The sequence below is a fragment of the Netta rufina genome, assembly GCF_964035555.1.
Source record: "Netta rufina genome assembly, chromosome: 1".
Classification (NCBI taxonomy): Eukaryota; Metazoa; Chordata; class Aves; order Anseriformes; family Anatidae; genus Netta; species Netta rufina.
In genome coordinates this window covers 23240671-23265439 of record NC_140123.1, presented here as the reverse complement: position 1 = coordinate 23265439, position 24769 = coordinate 23240671, and the positions used below count along the sequence as shown (strand labels likewise).

Genomic DNA, 24769 nt, shown 5'->3' with positions numbered 1-24769 from the left:
TAGTGACTTTATGTGCACAAAGAGACATTCACCACTCTGCAGAGCCCCCGTATTACTTAAATCTTACAAGATTAATATAGATTCACATGTTGCATAGAATATTCTGGCCTTTTCCCCCCACGAGCTTCCAAACTTGGGATAAATACTTCACCGTGAGGATATATCCTTAAATTGCTAGTACAGTCAAAATGAGACAGATGTTCTAGAAAGGTCCTTTGCCTTAAACTAATATATGATACAAAAACTATATCTAACAAGTACAGATGCACTGACCCTCTGGGGAACAGGGATGAACAGTTGCAAAGTATTGCCACCTTTAGCCCCAGTCCAGTCTGTCTGTGTTTCAAACTATAATACAAATCTTGCGTGATAAATACAACAGTTGTGTTTTTATTTTCCAGGAAGACGCATACAGAGATGGTAATTGCCAAAAAGACTCTTCATAGGAATCTCAAGGAGATTAGCACAGTTGTAAGGCAGTTAGGTCCTCTTTCCATTATCATGATGACAAACAACCACATGTAAATTGGTGAAAGTCAGCACCATCCTCAGGAATTATTTTTGTAAAAGTCCAAGCTTAAATGAAGAGCTATGGGCGAGGGAATCGTCTGTCTGCATGACTGAAGTGGCCAAGACTTTTTCATTGCTTCTGAAAATTGCCCTCCTTCGACGACTGCCCAGTGACTGCTTTAGCTTCTCCTTAAAGAAAGTAGTTGTGAGAGTATAGAGGATGGGGTTCAGGGCACTGTTTATTGGCAGAACAAATATCACTATCCAGGAAGTAACAGTGTCTAGGAAAAAATATGAGATACTTAGTATGCTCTTTTGTAAGAACACTATAGGAGTAAGCATGTCTTTACGTCCTTTTAACTTTGTCTTTCTTTTTTTAACTTTATGTCACCTTATGTCATTTTTGAAGAATTCTACCATACTATCATTTTTTACAAGAAAGGGAAACCCTTTCAATGTTGCTCAATGTGTTTTTCATTGAGCTCACCATGGGTTTTGATGAAATGGAGGAAAAAAAAAAAAGGACTTTTTAACAGAGAGTGGCTTTTATATATATATATATATATATATCTACTAGAATTTAATAAAAGCACTAAATGTGAACTGAGGCCCATCTCTCTTTAGGAGAGTATTTAATATAAATCTAAATCCCCTTCAATACAAAATAATATAAAATCAACCTCAGTAATACCTAGTGTTTACATTGCAGTGTTCATCAGTAGGGCTCAAAATGCCATACAAAAGCCACCATCAGAGGGGTGAAGTTACTCACTCAGAAAGCCATGAACTTTACCATCCTGAATCCCACTTTACCCATAGTTGTACGTCTGCTGCACACCCTCATGGTGGACATGCTTTATCTTTAACTACCCACCTATAATCACTTTTTTCCTGGTTATGCAAATGGAATTCAGTGCTGCCAGTGATGCTGAAAAGGTTTTATGATAAAACCATTGTCAATTTACTACATTTCTTTAATGCCTTTCATCTTGTGGGGAATTATTTACCAATTTTCTACAAACATGAGGCATCAATTTTGTAAAATTATAATGGGAAAGCAGGATGCCTTCATTACAGTGTTATCTGTTAGCAGCTGCCAGGCTAGCAAGACTGCATATAACCAGTGCAGTAGGGGAGAGCTATGAAAGCGTGCATCTCTTTACCCTCTCAGGGGCAGATAGGGGACAGCGTGGTCCGTGATGGACTTATGGACTTACTCATACATATTACTGTGAGATTTTGCAGCTGTAGAAGAAAACTTCTTTGCTGGGTAACCTATTATTGTTCTCACATACATACATGCATTTAAGGTTTTATGTATTTACTTTAAAGTTCAATTTCTGAACCTAGATGAAGACAAACATTTTGGGCAATACTTCCTCTTCACCCATAGCTTGATAGAATTCCTCTGGCAGAATTGGTTTGCTTTAAACTGAATCTTTACCAAAAGAAATCTCACTCTTAAACGGCATTACCTAGAATTTCCACCTGGAATAAGGAGAGGATTTTAATGACAAAGACAGGAATCCAGCAGATGGCATCAGTGAATACAATAAAAAAAAATCGATTGGCGATGGCAACATCTCTGTGAATGTGACTCCTCATCTCTGATGTCTGAAGGGCCGTTTTTTGAATGGAACAAAACATGCTGACATAGGAAAATACTATGATGACGAAGGCGAGCAGGTTCACACCTGTGGGAAAACAAGATGGAAATCGAATGGCATTGAAATGATGACAATAGCTCCTTTCTCCCCTTTCTCCCACCACTCCTGTTTGATTTTCCTCCATTGCTTGGTTAAAATTTTTATGTTAGGAGCAGCTCCTCAATATTGTCAAGTGTCACACAGCCCGCTCGCATACCACGTGTTCCCATCTGTTACACAGTGAGATGTGAACAAGTTGTAAGAAGTTACTATAGAAACACAGTTAATGCACACAATGGGGGGGCTCATGATTCCACAGAGATCTGATCTCCCGACTAGAAATGCTGCGATAAATCTGCACCAGAAAGTGCCTCCAGGTCTCTAGCATGGTGATGAAAGAACGACATATTCCCCAGCAAAGTGACAAACCACTCTAAAGCGTATGTTCATTTCAGACAGCCTTCCTCAGTTCTGTATAAATATCCATCGCAAATTCCTGAAGGAAGAACATGTGCAGAGCAAGCTGTGCAACTTGGATTTTAATCACACGGTGCTGTGTTGCAGAGCAAGACTTTTAAAAATTCATCAGATGGCAACTCTGCATATTGGAGTGCTCCAATAAAGAGCTGAAAGCCATCGAAGGAGCCATTTCAGTCAAGATCCCAGCACCTGAAACAGTCACTTGCTCAGAAATATGGATCAAAAAAAAAAAGTCAAAGAATTGAAAAGCATAACATGATCATTTTATTGATGGGAAATCATTACATGAATTTGATTTGACATATGTATTGCATTTTTTACTTTCTACTCAATATAATTCTAAACAAACTACAGCTTTCATCTTTCAGTATGTAGGTTTTCTGTCTTGAGATTGAGAAATAAAAGGTAAATGTATGTGTATTGGCAAAACAACCTATACAGCTTAGCAAATGCAGGTCACGGAGGAGATCGTTTGGCAGCAGTTTGAATAATTTTCAGTCTTTGCTGTGAGCGAGTGCTCAAGCTGAGCATAACCAGTTCATACATATTTCAGACTGAAGTTTCTGGTTTTATTCTGTTTCTTTCAAGTTTGTTTTATATACATACATTTAATCATTATTCGTTGCCAGTATAATGCACATACAGATATACTTTTAAAGTTTCGTCCCGTGTTATTTATATCATCACAGTTTCCTGTGATGCAGTGAAAACGATGCTGAGCAGTCATTGAAGGTTGCTGATGTTACAGATTTATCAAAATGAAAAGGTTTCAAACTAAAATATAGTTAAGTAATTGCATGATCTCACTGTTATTACCCAAATTCCTATTTCCTTCTATGTCTTCTCCTCTTCTGTGTTACATTCACATGTGTTTTGTTAAAAATAGGTGCTAAACTCTTCAGGTAACAGACCCTTAAGAGTGCAGCCAGCACATGAGGCTCTGGTCCTCTTGCGTGCCTTTAGAAACTGCTGTAACACGAACATTAATGGTGTACTGAAAAGTGCGTCTACCAGTGAGTATTCATTAGGTATTTTTTCTAGTAAAATCATATTAATCAGTAATTATGACACGTTAAAAATTAAACTTACCAAGAAAAATACTAAGGGAATACCTGTTGCCTCCAATTTCTTCCATTCGATCAGAATTCAGTGGGAAACAAACTCCATTTTTCCCATAATAATTTCCAAAAAAGTCCACATCCCAGAATGGGATTATTGCTATGACAAATCCAGCAATCCATATGGATATAAGAATCACTATTGTCTTCTGCTTTCCAGGGCGGATATTACTGAAGGGAAAGACAATCACTAAATACTTTTCCAAGGTCAGATATGTCAACAATAGGACTGAGACCTCTGTAGATAGCATGGCGATGAACCCCATGATATGACACGGTAAACTTTCCATCCACAGCACAGCATATTTTTTATACTGTCCACGGTATTTAACATCAAAAACTCCAATGAAGAACAAATACACCCCCATTAGACAATCAGCACCTATTTAAGAAACAGATTTCACAGTTTACTGAAAATAGCAACGAAACACTTTATGTATATCATACTTCTGTGCCTAGCCAAACTCTAGCTGGCATACAAAAATGATTTAACCCAGTGAGAATTCACTGCTGCTAAGTCATGTGATATGGGGCTATGAGCCTCCTGGTCACAAATGAATGAAAGTTCTGCCCATTGGGGATCCCACAGGCGCATATGCAAGGACCTTGGGTCAAACTCCTTGGCTGTAGCCAGCATGGTGGCTTTTGGGGACAATGCGATATTGAATCCCTGCATGTTTGGCATGGAGACATCCAGCCCTGGAGAGAGGCCACAGCAATGTTTGGGCACTGAGCAGGGTCCAGATACAGCTGTGGCAGAGTTTCAGCCAGGAGCAAGCTACAAGTTTCCCAGGGAGAGCGTGGAAGACTTGACAGGTCTACGGCACTACACAGTAGTGTAATGACACCATGTAATAAATGACACTGTTATAAAAAATACACAGATGATTTCTGACATCTTGCCAGGGATTCACCTCTTCTAATTTTACACATCCACAATATGTATCTACCTACAGTATCTATCTAATTAGAATTAGGCAAATTGCACAATCCATTGACTATAACAAGATCTCAAAGTGACTAGTTCATAGACATCTGCACTGTAACCATCGTAAGTCAGGCAAGATAAAATCTTTCATGTGTGAAGGTAACGTAGTCAGAAAGCAGAGTTTATAGGCTTGGCTAACTTGAACAAAGAGATGACAAGCAATAATAGGTCCTGTATGATTTTAAAGGGTTAACCACCAGGAAATAGCATCACCCTATTGCACCATAAATTTCAAGGAAGTAGACTTGGCCACAGAAAGTCTGAAGTCAGTACCCCATTTCTATTGGCTCCAGGGTTCTTAATTTGGGAAGGACTGCTGGACAACATATGGTGCAATTGTTTGGAAGTAATCACTTTTTCTGAGTTGTGAAATATTTCAAAAATAGTAGAAACACTTATTATTTCTGGTGCCAAAAAAGGGCATATGATGATCAAAGAATAATTCAGATAGGAAGTAGTCTACCACTGGCTGGTTTGTTCATAATCTTTAATGCAGAATGAAAAGTAGTAAATAATAAAGTAAAATGTTTAAGTTTCATAGGTTCTTTGTACACATCTTGAGTATCTAAAATCAAGGAACTGAAAGACCTTAGCTATTTCCTGGCATACACTTTCATTTAGAATATTGGAAAATAGTGCAAAAATAGATAATGCATAATTTTCAAAAATGCACTGAAACTAGTATATTCACTTATATTTGTGCCCAGAATGCAAACTGAAATTACTGAGGCATACTTAATGCTATATATAGTTTAAAAAGTAGTATATACAGTACTGTATTAACTATACAGTAGTATATTATTTTTATATATTATATCCATCATATATATACAGTATATTACTTTATATATGTATTGACTGTACTAATATACTAATCTATTTATTATGAATACCTTTAATGCATACTTACAACACAAAATTTTGATGGACAAGGCATGTGTCTCATTTTCTGCTTTGATAAATGATCTCATTCCAATGACAAGAAGATTTCCAAAGCATGTAACACAAGCTATGACCCACACAAATACTCGCAGAACATTGTTAGCTAAGAGATCTTCAAAGGATGAAATCCCATCTGTTAGCGGCGTGCATATTCGCACATGGAGTGCATAGGAGCAGTAGTGAAACTTTTTGAAGTAGCTGAAAAGGAAAGAAATTACCATGTAATGTGGGTTAAACACAAGTCACGGCTCCATACCAGTTATGCAGTTATGTGCCCTTTGTTCATATATGACTTGAGAGGAATGGTCAGAGCTGATAGACTTGTTTTCACAAACCTTTGAAGGACTTTGCTAATCTTTTTTTAATTTTATTTTACTTTATTTTTTGTCAGTGTGCAGGTAGTTGCTGTCCATGCAAAGGTGCTTGAGAAGCAGATCTTTTACGGTTCCCTGGCAGAAGGATTTTGCCTGCATTAACAGATCATGAAATGTCTGTGGAATGACTTAAATTTGGTAATGAACATTTAAGGATTTCAGCATATCAGATCACAAACATTCCAGTTCCTTGACCATTCATTATTCATATAAATATTTCTCTATTTCAGTGGCAGTGCTTTCATAAAGAAGGCCTGTAGGACAGGCCACAAAGGCTCTAACAGAGTAAAGCCTGCAAGGAGATGGTTGTTTTGAATTGCATCCTTACAGCCTGCTGGCTTCTGGAAGATTTGAAAATATGTTCCAGTGTTTTCTGAATACTGGATACAAAAATGTTTAAAGTTAAACCTGTCCATAAGTGATGTTTCTTTTTATATTGAAGAAATACTGCACAGTGACTCAGTGTTAAAGAAACAAAAATATCAAAAATCAAACCCAGTTCTTGTATTTATCAGTAATTCAAAAACTTCCCATTTTATTTGTGAAATGATACTGATGAATAAAGAACAAGAATATCAAATATAAAAACTAGGATAGATTTACAAATGAAATTCTAACATGATTGAATTGTGACTTGTATGAACAATGGTTTATGAAAATTTCTCATAAAGAAGGACACTTTAAATATTTAAAGAGACACAGGCATTTCAGTATACACATAGAAGTGTGATGTTCCTGAAGCTGTTTGCCTCAAATCAGGGATAGTAGTTTAAAGGCACCCGGTGTTTCTGGCATCTAGCTGTGACATATTGTGAAGAGAAAAGGCATGTTTTATGATACCAAGATAAAATGGTTGTATGGCACACATTCTATCGTCTTTATCAACATATATGGCTTTTACTCATGTTCAAAATATAATTATTTTTCTGTTTCCTGAGTCAGTTCCCAGTTTTGATGCTCCTGAATGACATATTCTACTTCTGCCTCCTAAGCTTAAGGCTACAGGAACTCCCAAGTAAGCAACTAGTTTCGTTTATTCAATTTCAGCCAGAAAAAGAAGTGTTAGGGGCAGAAAAAGACTGGTGTGACACAATTTAAAAATAAGATAACTAAACAAGAAGCCTGTTTCCTTTCTCTGTTTAAAATATTAAATCTATTTTTTTTTCCAGAAATTGGGCTCCCTGTTGAAGTAACTTGGAAACACAACTTGGGATGGTTTTAGACATTTTTGCATGAAATAAAACCCACGTCATTATTCTTTCTTTTATTTTGCATACATACATGTGGGAGAGGTTCCTCATATGCTGGAACATTCTTGCATTTATATTTGGAATCTCAATCATTTCCAGGTCTCTGTAAAATATGTAAATATGTAAATGTTATGATCTGTAAATTAATTATATGCAATAGGGTTTTCTTTAGTTATCAAAATTAGAATTACACAAGTGAGCATTTTCTTAAACCAAAGATCTTAAAGAAACAATTTTATGGCAAAATCCTGACTGTATTCAGTAAGAATGATCCTACTACTGTTTATCACAGAGCTTTTTACTGGAAGATTGTGTTATCAGGATATACATTTAACCTGAGCTCTCTTTGCATTTAGGCCATTTGACAACCGATGTACAAAAAATGACTTGCTGATAGAGGTTTTTGTTCCTTCCCTTGGGTGCTAAGCTTAGCTGCTCACAGCAGTGCAATTTAAAGCCTTATTATTACAAACCTTGGCCAAAGGGCCTTCCGATCAACAAAGGAGTCAGAGACCTGGAAACATTTAAGAAGAGGCAGAAACAGAAGACAGCTTCTGCTATAAGAATCAGAAGAAGAGAGGAAGAAATAACACAAGAAGGAAAAATGTGTAATTCTCTCAGCTTTTCCTTGGGGAAGGGGGAATTCCCCTCTGTTATTCAGAATAACATTGCCCTGCAAGTTTTTGATAAGAAATTCAAGGTAGTGGGAGGTAGCTGTGGGCCAGCTGAGGAACAACAAGGACTCTAAAGATCTTTTGCATCTAGATTACTAGAAGCAGCAGCTGTGGACAGTACAGACAGGCCTCCCCTTGGAAGGAAAGGCAGTCACAGGGACAGGCTAGTAGCTCACAGAAGTTGGATATTTTGTCACATTTTTGGAGTGCTGGCAGAGATGATTTGCACAAACCACAGCTACTAGCTGCCTAGCAGCAGACGCTGCAGCAGGGAATGATTCAAGCAATGGTGTGTACAACTTGAAGGACAAATCACTAGAGCGTGTGCTTGCAGGTGAGGACCAGGTCCTTCTCCCACTTGCCACCCAAAGTGTTAAGATGACTTTTTTTTTTTTTTTTTTTAATTTTATTGTTTGAGTAGGTTCAGGTGCCTGTGTTGGGTTTTGTTTCACCTGACATCAGGCCTCCACACTGTAGTTAAGGCTGGAGTTAAGTCTCCCTTAGAGCCAGAAGGGAGACTCTTGTCCTGCAAGGCTTCTTTCTGTCTGCTGACTGTAGAGGGAGCCTCAGAGAGAAGAAGTCTTTAGAAAAATAAACTACAAATAAAATATATCAAAAAATTTAACATTAGAAAATATTAGGTTGAATAACCAGGCAGACATCCACATTATGTCTGCATTGGTAAAATGAAGAGGGACAAGACCCAGGCATGGTCCATTGGTCTAGTGGTCCATTCTGCCCAGCTGTTCTGGCCCTTGTGAGCTAGCATTGCCCAGGGTGATGCTGAGCAGAGCCTAAGGAGAGCAGGTTATGAGCCATTCACCATTTAGGAAAAGAACCACCCACCCACCTTCTGTCTCTGACATCGCATGGTTCAATGGGACTTGCTGACTAGGGAGGGCACATACCCCATACAGGAGGGAAGATGATATTAAAAATCCGTAAAAATAAAATGCCAGTATAATATTTTCTATTACATATATGCAAGCAAAACCAGTACTAAGGTGTATTCAGCTCTTTAAAAATCCTAATGGTGACAGAGCCCTGAAAAGACACTTTGTATACTGAATATATTCACAAAGCATTTCCTGAAGCATCTGAAAGCAAAGCTTCATTCTGCAGTATCCCAATAGACTTTCATTGTACAGATACAGTACCAGGAGGGCCTGTGCAGGAGAGTTAGCAAGCTCAGCAAGGCGAGAAACAGTGAGAGAAGTTCATTATTTCACACTTTTGGCTAAAATGGAAAAACAAAAGAAGCAATTGGAATGGGTTGTTGATTAGCTGTGATTTGAACAGTAAGACAGTCTCCTGACATAGGCAAAGCAAACTAACTGTATGCCCCTGACAGAGAGGGAAATGCTAATGGAAACCTGCCATGTTCTACGAGTCCATTGCACGATGCATGCACTGCAGGTACTGGTGTACTTGGACTGCAGCTTACCATTTTCACCAGAGGATTCGGCTGAGATTCTTTTCGGTTCATGTTCAAGCCCAAGCTCAGTGGCATTATTTTTCCCCCCCACAAGATTTTAAACTTTAAAAACTCTCTCTCTCTCTCTTTTTTTTTTTTTTTGGATTATATACTGTCTATCCCATGAAGTAAAATGCCTGTCATCCTGTCAGCAAGTCTTGTGGAAAAATGAATGCGTAGTGAGAGCACTTTGTTCTGGTTAATTCTAACCCAGTCGGATTTTTGGGAGACTGACATTATGTCTGTCTTACATTCTTTGTTCCCGTACTGCCTGTTCTGAGTTGAAAACGCAGATCAGACAATCATTTTGACAGGCAGGCAGGTGGTACTGTTACATTGGCAGCAACATATCTATCACGGTTAATGTGCTCTCAGATTGAAATAACTACACTTTTCCCAGCTGGTCAAGGTTTATATAGCAGCAGAGCATGTCTCTGTCCATATTTCAAAACAATGTCCTCTGTTAAGGTTACTGTCTTGTCCCTGTGGTGATTTATGGACTGGAATATTGATATTAAGTTATACTTACTGCATTTAGTTCTGTGAATAATAGTGGTACCAAGGGCTGTATTGCACTTCACAAAGAACCTCAAAGGAAGTTATTCTGGCACAGCTGCCACATGACAGACTCACTTATCCACAAAAAAGCACTTCATATGCCCTGGAGACACTTGTTTGAGATGCCCACAAAGAAATAGCTAACATGGCACAAGACCTACAAGAGTCCTGTGGCCTTCTGGAGTAGGAGGTGACAACCAGGAGGGGTAGATAGATTTCCAAGGGCATCTCCAATGACACCAAAGTCCTACATGTTGTCAGCTGGATGAGTCAGTGGTGAATACAGTCAAGGGGATCTGGAAAATGGTTTGTCTCAACATAGACCAGATTTTGGTTTGAATTGCTCTTCAGACTAATACTCCATCAGGCATTACTTGACATGTCCTGTGGTATCTGAGACATCCATGTGGGCAGACAGATAGGACGCAGGGCCTGCGAAAGACCAAACACTTCCAGGAGTGGCAGCCAGGAAAAGTACAGCAGGGATCTCAAAAAGCAATGGTTTCCTGAATTCTCTTAAATTGTACCCTTACATTAATGATTTTAGACACATTACCCACCTGTTACCCATGGACACTTCACATATAGGGTCTATGAAGAGGAACTGAATATTATCCTGTACACTGACTTCAGCACAGTGTTTTTAACTGTATGGCACAGGAGAAAATTACCAAACAATGAGTTGCAGGAAAGCTGTCCAGATTCATCATTAGGATTAATTCAGGATGTTTTCCTGAATTAATTTTCCTGATGCTTAACAAAAAATAGTGTGAACTGAAGCTCAGCTATTTAAAAGTAACACCTCATTCTTCTTCTGGACAGCTTTCTAAGAAAAAGCCATATAGCACAGAATGACAATTTTAAAAAGATGTTACACTCGTGTTTTACAACCCTGAATCCAATAAAATTAGATGTTCTTTTAGATGAGTGAATCTTTGTGAATTAAAGAAGAAATAACAACAATTCTGACTTCAAGCTTTGTGTAAAATACTTAATTAAAAAAAATGTGGTTTTCAACACGTGTCATCAACACAATGAAGTGAATATTTTATGAACCACCACAAATTAGATTTTATAGAGGTTCTAAAATACTTCTTACAATTTATTTAGGTCCTGATCTGCCCAGGTAGCCTAGCTGTGCTTCTTGTGTAATTTGTTCTTTATTTATGTGTATTGTTTTCTCCTAGCCTCATCATTTGTGAATAGCAGTAAAACTGAGCAAACTGTATGGCTGTAAATCATGCATTTTGGCCTGCTATCTTAGGGTGTTGAGGACTCCTGTAGAAATAGAAAATTAAAGTACATTCAGCATCTAATCGAGTGACAATCAGTGTTCTGCAATTCATTAATATTTCTCCTGGAAAGAAAGGATATTATTTAGCGTATTATGCTAGTAAAATATTTCTGATTTTACTTACAATGACTGAAGCTGCTGAAGGCTTTCAAAGTGATCCTCTGAGAGGTGAGAAAGTGGATTGAAAGACAGATTCCTAAAAGAAACAGAAACTGTTTCTAACTTTATTTAAAAAAAAAGACAAAAAAAAAAAAAGACAAAAAAAAAAAAAAAAGACAAAATAAACTATTACATTTAAGTTCAGTTGGGAATTCTCATTTATAACTTACAGCTTTTGTAAATACTTCAGGTCTTTGAAAATATAACATGGCAATTCTGTAATCCTGTTGCTGGACAGATCCCTTCAAGAAACAGGGAGAACAAGAGAAATCAGATTCATCCCCAGTATTCCACTATCCATTTCAATATACAAACTTTAAAAACTCGAAGACACAGATTTCCTTCTTTTCATAGTTGAGGAGGCATACCACCTTGCTTAAAAGTCTAATAGCAGCAAAATTATCTTTTATAATTTCTTTGTTCATCCAATATTTCCTTGCTCTAATTTTATCCATAAGTCACTTTGAAGCCAGTCGGTACAGGCACTGATGTTTGGCAATTGCTAAACATGGATCATTTTAGCTCTGATTCATCATACCTCATTCAGCTGAGGTATCTAATTTGGGAACCTGGTTGCCTGAGGGTCTCTGTATAATTTATGAACTTAATCATTGCTGAGAGGTGAGATGAATCAAGGCCTAATTACATAGATGTGAAGCTTTCACATTTAATATAGGTAGAGCGTGGAAAAAACAAAGCAAAATAAATACAAATCCCACGGTAAGGACTGTTTTTGGTGAACAAGCTATTTGTTTCATGGAGTTTCCACCATGCCAGAAGATCAGTGTCTTTAACAAATGATTCTAGTTGCTGTTCTCTTCCAACAGCCTTTAGCAGCCCGTTTCAATCACTCGCATCTTTCCAGCCACTGGTGGCTTTCCTTCCAGCTTTCCCTTCTCTTTTTGGCTTCTGCTCCTTCTGCAGCCATTCTCTGTTCCTGTCTAAACACACCATGCCAGATAACGAGGTAGCCAAGCCCCGGACACAGCGTGGTGCTGCTGCATGCAGGTGAGCCTGACGCATCCATGCTCATCCTTGGGGGAAGTGGCAGACTAGCATCTAAAAGTAGCTTAAAATCTTAAAGCTAAAGGGAGGAGGCTGGTCCACCTCCATAAAGCAGCCGTTGTGTCCCATTTATTTTTCTGTAGAGTATACAGGGAATAGAGAGACCCTCAGAGTGATCCAAAGAGACTCAGAAATGCTGTTGGCTGCAGAAGACCCAGGTGGAGTTTCCAGGAGGGGAAGGAGCCTGATGGTCACTTGGATACAGGGGGATCTTGTTTTTTAGCCCATACATTACGAACTGTGCCTGCTGCAAATCCCAGAAAGCCTCATAATCAGAGGTATCAGGTTCTCCTTCCCCATGGTGCTGCCTAAGGCACTACGCACAGCTCCCTCTTGCTGGCCTCTTCCTGGCCTCCAGCGCTTGCTTCTGCATGGCCTGCTGGCCCACCTTTAGCAGGAAAGGGACAACACACTCACAGATGACAGGCATTACTGCTCACACACTATCATTTAAAAATAGACTGTAAAAAGCTCACAATTCCCCCAAATCTTTTAATGAGGAAAAGGTAGATGCCGGCACAAAGTGAAGTTGATTTCCACGAAGAATCCTGTAAAGGAAAATATGTATTAGCCTAAATACCTAATGATTCAATTTAATATACAGGGCTAATTTTGTGTTTCTGTGTCACTACCTGGCTTTCTATTTTTTCAGTTGTATTAGACCTTCCATAGGACCCTGGCTAATTTTTACAAGCTGTATAAGTTGCAAGGTGTGTTGCGGTCACTGCAAAACAAACCTACACAAGGCTAAAGAGTTAGTTAAGTAATACTGTCCTTAGCATTAATTAAAAGCAAGCAATTAGCTACGTAAGAGAGCAACATGAAATTTTATTTGATTGAAAGCTCTGGGATTTGCTGTCCAGACAGGAAAGTGACATATTCAAATTTAGGTGTGTTGTTTTTGTTTTTTCCTTTTGCTCTCACTGGGTTTCATACCATCCCACTGCAGGGAATTCTCTTTCCTCACTGGTAAGACACCACACCAAGTAGGACAAGGAACACTTCATATTTCTGAATCTTTACATGTTTTTCTTCATGATCTTCCTTCAGATCCCCCTTCAGATTCTGTTTTTCCTTTCCTCTGTATTACATGAACTATAGCTGAATATGAAAAAAGTTAGAATGTGCATTATTGTTGTATACAGAAATATTTAATTTTATCAGCAATGATATTTTTTGCTTATCCCCTGCATGGGAATATGCCAGTCTGAAGGAGGAATGAATTCAGCAAGAAAAAACATCTGCAGGTTGAGATTCAGGCATACTGTATTATGTCTGCTTTGTGATCAGACTGCGAGTCCCAGGACTTCATGGAGTTTGAAAAGCCTGGTACTCATGATCTGGTCACAAGGCAGAAAGCATATAGTATGCTTATTTCTTATTCTTTTTGTTGAAACAAGTGATATCATGACAATTGCCAAAATGCTCCATGTGACTATGCTTACAATAATTCATTTAGTGGTAAAGAATACCTCCCTGACAAAAGCACAACTGTCCTGATTAGGCTTTATATATTGAGACAAATACTGTGTTGAGAACTGAGTCACACATATTCAAAAGGTTTTTATTGCTTTGTTTTTATGTCTTTTACTTACAATACCGTGAGCGCATCACATTCTAGGAAGGTGGTATTAGTTAAGGTCTTAATACGATTGCCTTCAAAATCCCTAAATAACAATAAGGAAACTGTTATTCATGAGTTGTAGAATGATTTTGCAGGAGGGAGTACAAGCTCCTGCATAATCTCCTTTTTATGTCCCTCCTTTATTTCTTCCAAAATTAACCCTAATTTATTACCTAGATCTAAATATGAATGTAAATGTCAAAAACAAACAAAAAAAAGTATAGCCCTTTCTTTGTTGTGATTTCATCTTTATTTATGGCCCAGCTCACCAACCCTTTCAGCAATAGTAAAGTAATACATTTTCATTTCTCATATGTAGTCTGTATACCAGAATAAATAGAGGCCACTAGGTGGAGATTTTACATCTAATTGCAACGTATGTCTATTTTATCCTAAGTTATGCTTAGGGTAAACATATTCACAATAACTTACTTCATTTTCTTTGTTAAACTGAAGTGAAAGACAGAATTTTGTTAAGCTCATGAGAGTCATGAGAACAAGAAGCAGCTCTAAAAGTTTATGTTGGCAGAGAACTGTGGTATCTTTCAGATAGGCATTTGAGACAACATGAGGTTCAACATTGGCAAAAGCTCTACTGTTTTTAGAATGTCACACCTGGCTTGGACTAACAGAATAAAAAAATGATGAATTTTTGTCTTCACAGAAAATGATACAATAATTTAGCAAAGGAAACTTTCATGTGATTTACTTACATCCAGTTAATAAGAGGCATTTCACTACAGATCTTCTTAGGAAGAGTCTCAAGTGAATTGTTTATCATTGATCTTCATAAATTAAAACATGGTTAGAAAACAAGATGTTTTATCATACTTCACAGCAAAATATGTAAGTGTAAGAAAGATATGCAAATGTAAACTTTTGAGAAAATCCCAAGATTAGGTTAGTTACATTGCTTTAAAACTTAAGGCAAATTTAGATTTTACAGAACTACAGAAAAAAAAGAAAAAAAAAAAAAAAAAGAACAAAAAAAAGAGTAAGTTGCCAGTAACAAAACATGTTTAGTATCAGAAAAATAATTGCTAGTTCTTAATATTTTTTTTTCTTTAATAAGCAATGGATACATTGACTGAGAAATATGTTGAATCATATTGATTTGATCAACCCGCCCCCCACCATCCCTTAAAAACATAACCAACAACAAACCAACAAACAAACAAAACCATGTGTCCATTAAAAATGTTAAATCCTCACTACTGGTATTGTAGGTTTTCCACATGTGCTCTGACCTTTCTCAAGCTCTTTCCCATGGGAGCTGGTAAGGGTATGGAGGATAAGGGTAGGGCGGTATTTCAATTCTCCAAGTTACTAATGCCAGCTTTGGTGGCCGCAGCTGCCTACCAGGAGCTTAGCTGAGACACTTGAGTCATTGACTAATTAAAGATGCAAAGTTTTTCATCTTCTCTGCCCTGAGCCAAAGGACTAGTAGCAAAAAAATGCATTTTCCACTAGCAAAACCAAATGATTTATTTCCCTGGATACTAATAAAAACAGCTGCTATGTTTTATGAGAAACTGAGATTGTACTTCTCAGGTGCTGATTTACTTGTTGAGGGTGGTGGAAGGAACTTATAGGATATCATTTCTCCTTCCTGCGCACTGTAATCTCTGTCTGAAATGGAATTTCTGTTATAGTCATCACAGTGGGATCTGCATGGTGAATTATCTCAATACCTAGATACTCTTCATTTTCTAAAAGGAGAGGCTAGGTTTCTCCAGGTTGTACTCACTAATTTTCAGTTTAGATCATGAGTTTCTTATAGGTGTTCAGGGAAAAGAGATATGATCCTAAACAGTTTTACAACTTCAAGAATGTGCTTTAGTTTTAACTGAAACATAATTAGGGTGGTCCTAGCGTGAAAAATGCTTTTGAGAAATCCACTTTTGAATCTAGAATAGGTAAGTATTGGGAGTTGGCAAGCGTGACTCCTTCATGAAGGATATGCTTGAAATCTTGGGAAAATGAAGGAATTTGGAGGAAAAACAAAAAGATAGAAGGGAAAGCTACTTGGGTATTGAACAATATCAATATGAAAATGTGTAAGAGCAATACTTACAGAAAAAACAAAGACTTTAGGCCAGTAAATAACTGCTGTGAAATTTTCGCTATTGGGTTATAATCCAGAATTCTGGAAAGAAAGAATAGTTTTTTTTTTTTTTTCTTTTTTTTTTCTTTTTTTTTTCTTTCTATATCAGTGGTCCTTGTAAGGAAACAGCGAAAAGAAGGACAAATTGAGCAAACCACAAGGAAGCTTCTTGTCTGCAATTCCAGAATCACTAGGCCTAGAAAATGGACCCAGAATAACTAGACTTCCAAAAATTGAAATGTAGTCTTTGTAACAGCAATAAGGAATTGCAGGCTGTAATCTTTCACAATATTTTTGTACAGAATGCTATGTACAAACATAGATTTACTGCTTTGTTTCTTTCCTTTTAGACCAAAGCTAGAAATACGTTCATACGTTGCTAGAAATGAATAATACTTTTACAGACAAGGAGAAAATGGGTACTCACAGCCATTTCAGTTTGTGTAGATCTCTGAATACCCCAGGTTTCAAGCTGGTGATGCAGTTATGGCTGAGATACCTGTTGACAAAGAGTATAACGCTGGAACTAAAATAATGCTATCTCAAACCTGGTAGACTAATTTTAAAGAGAGGAAGCCAAAAACATTCAGACATGATGAGAGCAACCAGAAAGATAAACAACTGTGACAGGCAATGCTGGATTTTAAAATGCTGTATTTTAAGGTTACTATCTCATAAAAGGCTGTCTGCTACTGCAAGGGCAATAGCATTTGACTTAATGCTTTTTAATATTTTATATGTGGAATGATGCTTGGTAAAGCATTAAAAATGTGTTTTATGAATAGTTTTGTGCTGCACAGGGGTAGATATGTTTTGCTGTGATGCAATGGACAACTTTTGCCTAGGTCTTATACATACACTATTTCAGATCAAGACAGATGTAGTAAAAAAACACTATGCATTAATACACATTGATCTGTCAAAATGTCAATAACTGTAGTTTTTTATTCCAAACTTGATAAGAAGCCTGTAAGATTAGCCTGATTTTCAAAGGCACTGAGATTTTATCATCTGTTGGAAGTACCTGGATTTTGAGAAATACTGTCTAAAAATGCTACAAATACCAACATCTGAATAATTTAGCCAACACGTTTTGTGAAAATCAACTAATGAGGCGCTATGAGGCGCTGTCAGGTACACATACCAAATGAAGTTTATAATGGGTGAGTGAGGATAAAGAAAGAAGTTCAGTGATTTGTCTTTGTCCCAGAGTTCAATTAGAGTCACAGCAGGAGTTAAAATACAGGGACTGCTGACTTCTAACACCTTTCTTAAGCTACTAAAATATGCTGAATTGTGTTTGAATGAGACTGAAGCGTGGAAGTTTTGATGCAACTTCCCATTTTTTTTGGAAGGATGTTTGCTCTGTGATATCCAAGAAGCAGGGTGTGATATAAAAAGGCAAAACTAGGACAATACTGTACTCACAATTTCTGAAGTTTGTATAGTCCAAAGAATGCTCTCCTCGATATTGTCTGGATGCAATTGTTTTGTAGAAATCTAGTATAGAAAAGGTAAGAAAAACAGGATAATCTTGTCTTATTAACTTCTTATAATTGCAGATATTTCATAATCCTCTATTTATCCCCTTCTGCCATTTAAAGCACACTGCTAAATTAATGCCTGATGTAATACCACTGAAGTCAGATTCAGTATTTTCCACAAGAGCAGAACTTTCTAATGACTTCTATGAAGCTATTCAATACACGGTCGTGTCATTCTCATTTCTTGATTATGCTATTGGAATAGAATATCATAGGGTATAAAAAAGAAGGTGCAAAATAGAAAGCACTGGAGGCTGGAGAGAAAAGCCAATATTGTTCGAGGGTGCAGGCATACTATTTTGAATTTTATGAAACGTAAAAAATAGTGAGGCCATCCTTCTTGACACTTGTGTTAATGTACATTGAATCTGGTGGCGCACCTCTGCTGAAAATTAGTGGCATATATATTTTGTTTATATAAAATTGGTTAGCACCCTGCCCACTCTTCAAATTATACAGTCCTTTCCCATGGAAAGGCAATGCTTGAAGGCTGCTAATCTCTTCTGGTGGTTTGAGCTGTCATTAGGAATTATCTAGCAAAAGGCATACACTATCCAATCCAAAACAAAAGGTGAGCTCAAATATTGTGTATTTATGTTTTGTTTTTTTTTTTGTTTGTTTGTTTTTAATGAGGTTTTATCATATGTCTGTCATATGAATTTTTACCCTCATATTTGTCCATTTTCTCATGCAGACCACATATTTGCTAGCTTTATATGTATACCTTAATCCCGTAAGAATTTATTTGAGGGAGATGCCAATTACAGTGCTGACATTGATTGATTCTTATTTTTTATTTTTGTTATTAACAACGGCCATATTTAAAAAGGATACAAGTCATTCTACCTCATAATATCCAAATATCTCCCTTCTTCATAACTCAGTGGAAGGCAGACTGGTTCCTACAGGAACTTGGAGGAAGCTGTATTGGAAGCCCTCCAAGTCAAATTCCAATAAGAAGGCCACTTACTATATAAAGAACATGGAAGACACCATCCAGCTTGAAAAAATGTACCAGTGATCTATGAGAGGACTGACTACATAGTAGAACTTGCCATGTGTGCAGCTAATTTCATAATTTGTGTTTGATTTCCATGGTGTTGAGGCATCAAAAAAGAAAGAAAAGGGAAAAATTTAAAAGATGTGTTATTTAACCTTATAAAACAGTAAGTTGCAGTTTCATCACCAAACGGCAGTAGTGCTTATTTGGCAGATTTATTTTCTGCTTACTTATTTTTCTGTGCCAGGGACTGAGACCAGATCTCTGTGTATGAAGCTGCCCACATCTGTGCCTATCCAGCTAGACTGGCAGACCAGCATGATCAAAACATCAATTTTGAAAGCAAGTGCTGTGCATTACTGTTAAAAAGTGAACACAGAGGTGACTGTGCATTGATTTTATGCATTTCATGCAGTCCTGGACTCATGTAATGCTTTAATAAACTGTCAAGATACTTACATTTTCTTCACCTTTGTGTACTTGCTGAAAACTTCATCTGGAAGAGAATGGATCTGGTTGTGTGCGAGTGACCTAAAAGTAATCAGTAACTGATGTTTAAACACAGGCTCAGAGTCTAAAAGTCTTTGGGTGCATTGCATTGCATTTCTTAACACTGGGTGCATTACTTTGGGTGCATCACACTGCCTGGGAAGCCTGGTAGCCTCCTCAGCTTCTTTGTCATCCATCCTCATTGTCTGAATCCCCAGGTGAAGCTTCAGTGCCCTCCCAGGATTAGCTGGGAGGGACAGTTCTCACTTTGATCTCTTTGTAAAGCAAATGCACTTGACCACTTGAACAAGCTAACTGAAAGCCATCCAACTTCTTTACTCAGTTTTAGGACTGGCCTCTTCTAAATATTTCCCTTTGCTGATCCAGGCAGATCTTTGGGAATTTCCCATGCTACCAAGGATTCAGCCTTACATACGTTTTCACAGCCTGTAAAACTGGAGCTGGCAAGCTGAAATAGGGAGCTCTGAGTCATCATTAAGAAGCAATAATCTTGAAATTCCTGCTGCGGTAACTTCAGCAATATTTGGTGGGTGCCCATTACCCGAGTGCTGGCTGCACAACCAGTGATCTTTAGTGAGCACCCTGGGGCCCACAGACTTGAAGCAATAGGAATGACAAACCCAAGTGGCATTCAACTCGCCTAATTGTAACGTGGACAGTGCAAAATCCTCTTCTCAGCTAACACCCAAACTCTCTGTAGGGGAGAGAAGTAAACACAGTCTGTGTGCAATTCCTACGACCTGTATTAGATGACTGGTTTACACTGCTGACACACATATATTTTGTCAAATGAATTCCATCCTGAAGTGGACCTTGTAGCCAAACACTCACAGCATTCACTACATACTGGTAAATCCCTAGTAAGTACCTATAGTGGGCTGCTCTTTTCTGCAGTCTCTGAGTGCAGAGGGCCCACATTTGGGAGTTCAGCACTATGCAAAGTATGTTCAGGCATATCTTCGTTTCTAGTACAGCTTTATGTTGGGGAGCAAAAGGGACTCCACTTACAGGACGGTTACATTACTTGAAACAAGTGGGACAGACTTCAGATTAACTCCAGCACATTCCAGTTCTGTTTCCATGCAGCTGCAGCCTTCTGGGTATTGCTGGAGACCTAGGAAAATGAATTACTGAGGGAGTGTTTTACATATATATGTCTTACACCCACCAAGTACTTCTGATCAGATGGGGTGTCACTCTAAGACCCCTTTTTAGAAAGGAATTGGACATTAAGATGTCTAACATGCCCCCTTCCCCAAATTACCTTTGTAAGGTTCACCTGTCAGGAAGGCTCTAAAAGATGCTGCTGTGCTTCCTAAGACTGCAGTAATTTACACATAATAAACTCAAACACAGGTAAAACATAAGTCAAATTTAAAATCCTATTCTCCATAAATACAGTACCAGCTGCAATAAGGTTAACTGAAAGACAGGATATACTCTCTCTATATATAAATATATAGAAAACACACAAATGAGAATGTCTGAGAAATTGCTGATACAACAGTTTCCACAGAGAATGCAGATTAGTTAAAGTCACTACAACTCACTGAGAAACTGGATGCTTTGATTTTAGTGCAGACAAGCGGGAACACAGCATCTAAACTTGCTTCTTTCTTGCCACAATGCTGTCCTTGCTTGCTGCAATTAAAGGCTTTTTGGCTGCCCCTCCTTGGCAGTTCTTCTGAAGAGCTGTCTCAGAACTGTACTACTTTGACTAAGCTGGGGCTTTGGGGCTTATGACTCCTCATCAGTAGGCAAGAAAAATATTTTAGAAGGGTTTAATGTAAACCAATTCAAGATTTTTTAATTTTTTTTTTTTTAAAAAAAAAAAGCTTCACAAAGAAACCTTTTTTCTTTTGTTCCAGAGTGAGATGAAAACAATTATTAAATTTCCAAAAGTTTCCAAAAATGTAATTACTATTTTCCTGCAAGTCTGCAGAGCTGCAACCTGGCACTAACAAATATGCTCCACACAGCTTCACTCTGCTCTGCCTGGTGTGCGTGCAAAAAGCTCTGGGAAGCCAAAGGAGTTCCCTGAGCTCATCTAAAATTCCAGATACCTCTATAATTATAGTAAATATGTATATGCAGTGAAAAGTCTTAGAAATGTAAAATAGTGTGAGGATACTAATAAGGGTGTTATAGTGCACTTAGGATTAAGTCAGAATGGCAATGAAATGGAAAAAGCAGCAATTACTTACAGCATTCTTCTGATAAATCCAGATAATTAGGCTTTCCACGAACCATATCAAAGATACTTGCCCATCCACTGTTATCTCCTATAAGAAGTGTTAATATTTGTCATCTATACTTTAAATTCTACATCAACTTTTAATGAAAACCAGAACATTAATACCAGAGAACATGTATTTTGACTGTGGGGTGTATCTGTTTTCTGTCTGTTTTCTGATATGGGATGTAAGCAAAAGTAAATCTTCAAAATGATTGTTTTGATTGTCTTTTTTGTTGATTATGAATACCTATTATAAACCCAAATTAAGAAATCTCATGCAAGTGGAATGTCAGAAGTGCACCAGACTATGACCATGACAGAGAGAAATCTAAAGATGATGTAAAATATTATTAGATGTGTTGACAAGAAGTTTAAGAACTTCTTTACCGAAAGGGTTGTTAGACATTGGAACGGGCTGCCCAGGGAAGTGGTGGAGTCACCATCCCTGGAAGTCTTTAAAAGACATTTAGATGTAGAGCGTAGGGATATGGTTTAGTGGGGACTGTTAGCGTTAGGTCAGAGGTTGGACTCGATGATCTTGAGGCCTCTTCCAACCTAGAAATTCTGTGATTCTGTGATTCTGTGATTCTGTGACAAAAAAATAAGTGAATGCTAAAATAAAATGCTTAACATAGCAGAGAAACCCATGCTGTAGTACATGGTATAGCATGGAAAGTTACAAATTATTTACAGTGAAAATGTACATGATAATGGGAGTATTTTAGGACAGGAATGAAAACATAGAAAGTGATTCAGTAAAAAACAGGAAGTTTACACCAATTTCAAGTAAATGAATACAAATGGTGACCTCAGATTTCATACAAACCATGGAAAATAATGAGTACAGATCAAGTATGGAACAGTGAAATGAATAGGCAGTTTTACAAGTTATATTGTATTTGAGAGAAAACAAGTTAATGTTTGTATAGCATAGAATTTTTAATAGGTTGGCAGAAGATAGGAATCTCTATTTTATACGAAGAATATCAGTCTTTGAGCAATCAGTGTTAGTACGCCAAGGTGAATTTTGGAGTTGGTAATGGCACTGGAAATGTGCCACATGGAAAGTCACAAATACAAAGGACCCCATTCAAAGATGGTAGTGAGGGGTGGTGGTAAAGAAGAAGGAAAGAGGCACAGGAGGGTGGTTTGGAATACCTAGAAAGAAGAAAAAGAAGTGAAAGCGATGTAAGAACTACACTAGGAAATAGGTTGGAGGGAGGATACAAAGCAGGATATGACAGTAGAGTTGACACATTAGCTTCTGACCCAACATGTTTTAGAGTCTCACAACTTGAATGTGATGTAGAGGGAACCATGCTGCAAAACAGGGATTGTTTCTTAGCCCAGAAAAGGAGATCAGTCTCATTGACCTCACTTCTTCATAGCTCTTTTGGATTGAGAGCAAACATGGAGATCAATAAGAGGAATGGTGGTATGACCACCTCCAAGTTCATATGTGCTCATGCACATATACTGACATATGTATATAACTAAAACTCTTAAAATACTTAAAATCATCTGCTCTTGAAAAGCCTTACTGAGTCTAAGAACCCCTATTTATCTGTGGGAGCCCATGCATCCACTTTGAAGGATTCCCCACACAGTGATTACCCCCTCTCCACAGCAGAGGACTGTGCAGGATTTTCACCACTGGAGTCCGCCTGGGGCATGCCTTTAGTCAGTTGGCATGGTGTCAGCATGCCAGCCGGCATCCTGACCAGCATGGTGTAATTTCCTCATTCACTGAAGAAATTAAAATATTCAATCACACTAAAAACCCCAGACTTGTCAGGCTTGCAGATCATCTGAAGGCTGTTAGAGATTCCATGTGTATTAGTTGGAGGAACACATGCCACAGCTAGATTTCGTTTCTGCACACTTACAGCTGTTGCTGTACTTACCACAGTTCTCCTCGTCTGCACCATTCTCACAGTCATTTATGCCATCACAGTGAAATGCCCGTGGGAGGCACGTTGTGTGATTTCCACATGGAAAATAACCCTTTTGGCAGACCACGTCAACAGAAACGCCTTCCATCAAGCAGGACTCTGAGAAAATATGGAAAGACATTTCCTCTAGAACAGAGTATATAAAAAATGATGAAGCTACAACCACTGCATGTGACAGAGCAATTTCATTTTACACTTTGAAGTATGTTACATGTCATTTTAATTCGTTATAGCATCATCTAGAAATGGCTTTCTCCATCTGGAATCTAGGAGAGACATCTAAAAGGGTCTGTTTGCTTTTCTTCTCTCTTTTCCTTTACCTGCTGAACACATTGCTAGCCAAAAAATAAATAATTAAATAAATAAGTAATATGCTTATCAGTATCCTTTCCTGGTAGACTGATTCCTTGCTGGTGTGAACATTACGTTGTAAAACATGTAAGTGGGTGGACAGGGCAGTGGAGTTTTGGTGCTCCTGGCACAGGGAGATGGAAGTCTTATGTGGAGAGAGAATTTCCAGCCAGAGCATGTGGAAAGCCACTTCCCGTGCTGAAGGCAGGTAGGTAATAGAGAAGTGTTCACTTGCACATCAGAGAGATGCAACTTGTAAGACTTACTGCACACAACTGCAGTAAAATCTCTGAGCAATTTGCAAGTCAAATTCTGATATGAATCTGCAAAGAGTGGGATCAGATTTATCACTTTACTTTTGAAATATATATATATCTGCAATAATTCAATTAGATTTATAGTCTTGTAAATCACTGATTCAGACAAGATGTTAAAAGCAAGATAGTAGTTTTTATTTCCTGTATCAGCACACGTAACAGAAGACTGCATTTCTGCAGAACATTTGCAGGAAATCTGCTATATTATTCCATTAGAGCTATGGAGCACTTGCAAAAGCACTTCTTTCTTTCCACAAAGCTTTCAAGAGATTTTATGAAAATCTAGTAAAAGAAAACCCTTTTCTTATAAAAAAAATGCTAAAAAAAAAAAAGCAGAATAAACAAAACATAGTAAAGCACTTTGCATTGTGCAGCTGTTTTTTTTTTTTTTTTTAAATTATTTATTTGTTTTTATTATTTAGCAAATTCTTTGAAAAGTGTAATTCAAGTTTGACAAAGCAAATTGGATTATGATCTCAGTTGAACTGATGGAGATGCCTGTGGACCCAGCTTGCAAAGGCAGCCATGCTGAATTTGAATTTAGACACACGAGACCCCTAGGGAACTATACACAAGACTGAAATGAAATACATTGCATG

At 37.7% G+C, this 24769-nt stretch overlaps 1 protein-coding gene across 1 annotated transcript; it reads right to left on the bottom strand.

Annotated features, from left to right (window-relative positions):
• Window positions 1–555: 555 nt before the first annotated feature.
• RXFP2 (relaxin family peptide receptor 2) lies at window positions 556–23835 on the bottom strand (the record flags this gene model as incomplete). The annotated part of the gene is made up of 18 exons (XM_084306302.1): window positions 556–791; window positions 1986–2204; window positions 3726–4136; window positions 5653–5882; window positions 7340–7411; window positions 11433–11504; window positions 11638–11709; window positions 13009–13080; window positions 14128–14199; window positions 14870–14941; window positions 16231–16302; window positions 16688–16759; window positions 17689–17760; window positions 19264–19335; window positions 20323–20428; window positions 21519–21596; window positions 23455–23628; window positions 23823–23835. The coding sequence occupies 18 exons, from the start codon at window positions 23833–23835 to the stop codon at window positions 556–558; spliced, it is 2187 nt and encodes a 728-aa protein (XP_084162428.1).
• Window positions 23836–24769: the final 934 nt, after the last annotated feature.